The sequence below is a fragment of the Mastomys coucha genome, unplaced genomic scaffold, assembly GCF_008632895.1.
Source record: "Mastomys coucha isolate ucsf_1 unplaced genomic scaffold, UCSF_Mcou_1 pScaffold21, whole genome shotgun sequence".
Taxonomy (NCBI): domain Eukaryota; kingdom Metazoa; phylum Chordata; class Mammalia; order Rodentia; family Muridae; genus Mastomys; species Mastomys coucha.
In genome coordinates this window covers 76,963,438-76,967,869 of record NW_022196904.1, presented here as the reverse complement: position 1 = coordinate 76,967,869, position 4,432 = coordinate 76,963,438, and the positions used below count along the sequence as shown (strand labels likewise).

Below are 4,432 nucleotides of genomic sequence, written 5' to 3'. Positions count from 1 at the left end.
CTTTGTTTTTTGGAGGGGAAACTGGGAATGGAGAAATTTACATGTAAATAAAAAAAAAGAAAAAAAAACAAAATTTACATAACTGCTTACATTGAATTTTGATTTATAAGCCAAATACAGATGACTTAAGAGTCATAAGGAGATGTGAGAAACTGATGTGTAGATATTATTTCATTTTATTTAAGGTATTTAATAATTTATTTATAAGATGCTGACATTTATCAATTATCTGAGAACCTGAAGATAATATCCACATATACCAAGGGAAAACTGTACTCACTGACAAGGTATTTAATTAACCCTGCAATATTGTTGAACATAAAATAGTTTTAAAATTCAACAATAATATAATTTAAAATTAGAAAAAAATGAACTGATACAAAAAACAAAATTAGTACTGTACCATACAAAATTCAAAGAAAACTTTTTTCTTGTGAGTTTTTTAATTTTTTGCATATAGTTACACCTAATTAAATTTTCTACTCAACAATTTCATTTTGTTTAAGTACTCATTTATGAGTCATCTCTGGAATGCCTGAGAACATCAGGAAGCTTGTTTAATGATAAAAACAGGACTCAATCTACCATTAGGCACTTGGATGTTTTATTAAGTCAGATCTTTTTAAGAAAGAGGAATCTGGTCGAACTCTGGCCAGCATGGTCATGAGATCAACCCCGAGGTCGAACTCCTCTGACTGGCAAGGTCACGAGATCGACCCCGGTACAGGTATCCCCAATTAACTTCATGTGATTGCAGCAAAAAAAAAAAAAAAAAAAAAAAAAAAAAAAAAAAAAAAAAAAAAAAAAAAAAAAAAAGAAAAGAAAAAAGAAAGAGGAATCTTCTGTATAGAGTCTTAGTGTAAGCAAGCCTTAAAAGCCCCCAGATTACAGGATTTTTATAATCATGGCCTTTATATAAGATAGTACAATGGACATGGATAATCACTTATCCCTTGAAGTAGGGGCTTTAACCATGATAATCTTATGATCTATCTTCTAGGAGTCCTGTTCTAAAATCCATCTTAATACTAGAAACACTAGACAAATCTCTTTTGGGTGTTCTTCCAGGAGTGCCTTTTTTGCCTCATTTTTTATATACAAGGATATAGAAGACTATTCCGAGCCAATATATAATGTACTTTGAACATATTCCATCACTACCCTAACTATCCCCTTTTTTATTTCTCCCTTTCTCACTAGTCTTGCCTGTTCTCCAAGAGAATGGTGCTTCTACTTCATGTCTTCTATTCATATAAGAATTTCTGTTTCTATAAAGTCTAGGACCCACAAGTGAGAATAAACATGCAACATTTATCTTTGTAATTCATTTTATTTGCTGAATGTGATATCTTCATTTTTATTCATTATATTAATCATGTTTGTATATTTTGTCTTTAGCATTAAATTGTGAACTTCCTTAAGACAGAGGGACAGTGTTAGTTTCTCTTTTTATTTCACTCTTAGGAAAATGTATCTATATCAAGCATATTGATGATTGATTGGAAGGAGGACTGTGGGGATAAGAATTTTGGTTTTCTATTGGAAATATTGAAAATAAATGTACAACCTGAAATGATCACTATGGAGTAAAAGAGTAGCTTTTGAAATAAATATCCTAAATTAAACCAAATTCAAACAAACAAACAATGGCTGGCCTGGTTTGCCCTTTGCCAGCATTACACAAAAGCAACATTGATTACTTGGAAACTTGAGGTTTCCAAAAGGAAAACATCACTAACAGTAAGATGCAATTTAATTTTTTTAATCTATGTTTTTCTTCTTGGACTTGGACATCAGCCTTTTAACAGGAAATACATGGTCTACTTAGGAACTCAAGATGTTCTGAGGATAAGCTGAGAGTGCCCAATACAATAGACAGCCAAGAATCTGTTTGGGCATGACGATAGATATCAGGTAGAACTGCCCCTCAGAACAAAGCTTTCCATGATCAGTCAGGCTCTGGGAAAGCTTCTGTTTCCAAGGAAATTCTTTGTCCCCTAAGTAAGACTATGTGAAAATGCATGGAGAGACCCTTTCCTTGCCATGGCCTCATCACTTTTCAGTCGATTTCAGAGGACTGTGGTGACACTGTGTTACAGGTACCTGTCAGGTCATCAGTGGGCCAGGACCCCAGCTGGCATGCCTTGCAGGTGTATTCATCAAACACATACTCATTCTCCTTACAAGGTGTGCAGGTCCAGCAACAGCTGACTTCTCCCTTCCGGATCACCTGAAGAGAATATTTAACATTCTGGTTAATGTTGCTACTTAGAAACTAAAACAGATATATTTTATCCAAACATGTTTCATTTTATAGAATTTTCTTAGTGTAAGTATCAGTGATTGATAAAATATTAGACTTTAAATTTTGACTTATTTTATTAATAAAACTATATAAATATACCTAAGTATGGAGAATTTCATTTTGGGAGTAATCTGAATGACTCTTAGACAATTGTTAGATTATGTAATCTAAGTAGTCTGACTTGAATTACTGAGGTGCTCTTTCTAGACCTTTACAAGGGTTTGCAAATTCAAGATACTAAGTTTTTCACACCTTTGAAATATTCTGACAGTCCATTGTTCATTTCCATTTGTTATGAATATCAACATTTTTGCCAATCTATATGTATTCACTTTTCTAAGAATAATTTCCATTTAACAGTCTCTTTGAATCACAACTTCATGATATATTTTCTTTGATGATTCAAAATCAATTTGGCTTAACTTTTTCACATGACCCTTTTGGATTCTCATCAATGCCTCATTACAAGTGGCAATATGCTTTCCCATAGTTCTTACTGTGAACATAGTGAAAGTAATGGTAGTTTCACTGCTATTGAAAAGATACCAAACCTCCACCAAAATAAAGTTCATAAATCTCTGAACAATGCCAGGGGAACTTACTATAATTGGCAGTGCTCAATTACAACTTTGAATCATATTAGCAAAAAGATGTCAAATGTATACTGAGTAGAGTGGAAATGAGATTTACACAGAAAGCCAGAAAACAATTTAAACACAAGGAACTAGGCAAATGTAAGAATAGAACTAATGCTAATAATATGGTGACAGGGAATCAAATTATATCATAATATAAATTATGTCCTATACAACGTGGTAGAAAAGCATGCCAAAAAAAATCTCTCTATTAATCCATTCAAGGATTTTGTAAGTACGTGTTCAAACTGTAATGTCATGAATTGACAAAAAGCTGGATACATCCCATAGTTGCTAAATTGTATACATTTCTGTAAGTAACATTCAAAATTAGAAATACTTGATATCCTAGAATAATGCACAAAGGTTTTATCATGAAAAGTTTAAGTACAGGGTGACTTGCCACAATGAAGAAGGTTTCTATTGTCATGTACCAAGTGTTCAGAAACATTTCTATCAAATACTGTATACTTATAGTTCAGAGCATATAGTTGTAATATCTAACCTAGCTAAATACACTCAGAAAGCATTAGAGTACCTACAGAAAACACGTCTAGGACAAATATGTAAGTGTCATTATATTCCAATAAAATTTTGTTTATAAAGATATACAGTCAGTAGATCAAATTTAGTTTTCAGGTCTTAGTATCAATTTTTGTCATATACCATAACAGAAGATACAAATAATTTTAGAAATTCCGCAAGCTGTTAAACCATTTACCAGGCTTATTCTAGTTTTATTCAGGTTTTGTCTAATTTTAGCTTCCCAAATTCTCTTAGTCTAGTGACTGAGGACTTTAATATTGATATTAATACAACTTACATCTAACATCTGAAAAGTGTTGTAAGTTTGAGTAAAGGTAGTTTTGATTGAAAAGATCTATTGAATTCTTTCAAGTATTCTACATACCTGGAATGGTGAAGTCTGTTTGATGGGCAATTACATTATCTCAGAATCATTTTTCCTCTTTTAGAACATTATGCTTCAATAACCAACTTTGCCTGTTTTCTTAATTATGTTTTTATTTCTTCTTAATTGGCTTTTGAGTTCTTGGACAGACCATGTTTAACTTAAAATTAGTGTCTTCAGAGAAGCAAATTGACTCTTACTTGCTTTTCCCCCCACGCTCTGTATCATTGTATTCTGTCCATTTCACTGCCTTCTGTCCCAGAAGAACAAGAGGACAGGCAGATTGTCAGCTTCCATGTCTGTCCCACTTTCCTCCTCCTCCCTAGCCTTCCAATTGCCGACCACCATGCTGACTGACTGGATTTCTCTTGGTGTCTTCCTCTCTGAATTGGCTTTGCTCAACCTCTCCCTTCCTTATATTTTCAAAGCAGATATTTTTGAAGGCTCACATTTACTTCCAATATTTTTTATTTAAACTTTCAGGTTGACCATTTTTAATTATATTCAAAGACTGTCAATTTAAGCTCTAAGTAGTTTATTCCTAAATCTGGATCTTTTATATTAGCTTTTCTTTTTTTTTTT

At 32.6% G+C, this 4,432-nt stretch overlaps 1 protein-coding gene across 6 annotated transcripts in view; it reads right to left on the bottom strand.

Annotated features, from left to right (window-relative positions):
• Positions 1-4,432, bottom strand: part of Grm5 (glutamate metabotropic receptor 5) — a 529,892-nt gene that overhangs the window by 90,838 nt on the left and 434,622 nt on the right. For all 6 annotated transcript variants that reach the window (XM_031387268.1, XM_031387264.1, XM_031387267.1 and 3 more), the window contains one exon: positions 2,104-2,230. In XM_031387268.1, the coding sequence (XP_031243128.1) occupies positions 2,104-2,230 (127 nt within the window). The remainder of the gene's footprint in view (positions 1-2,103; positions 2,231-4,432) is intronic.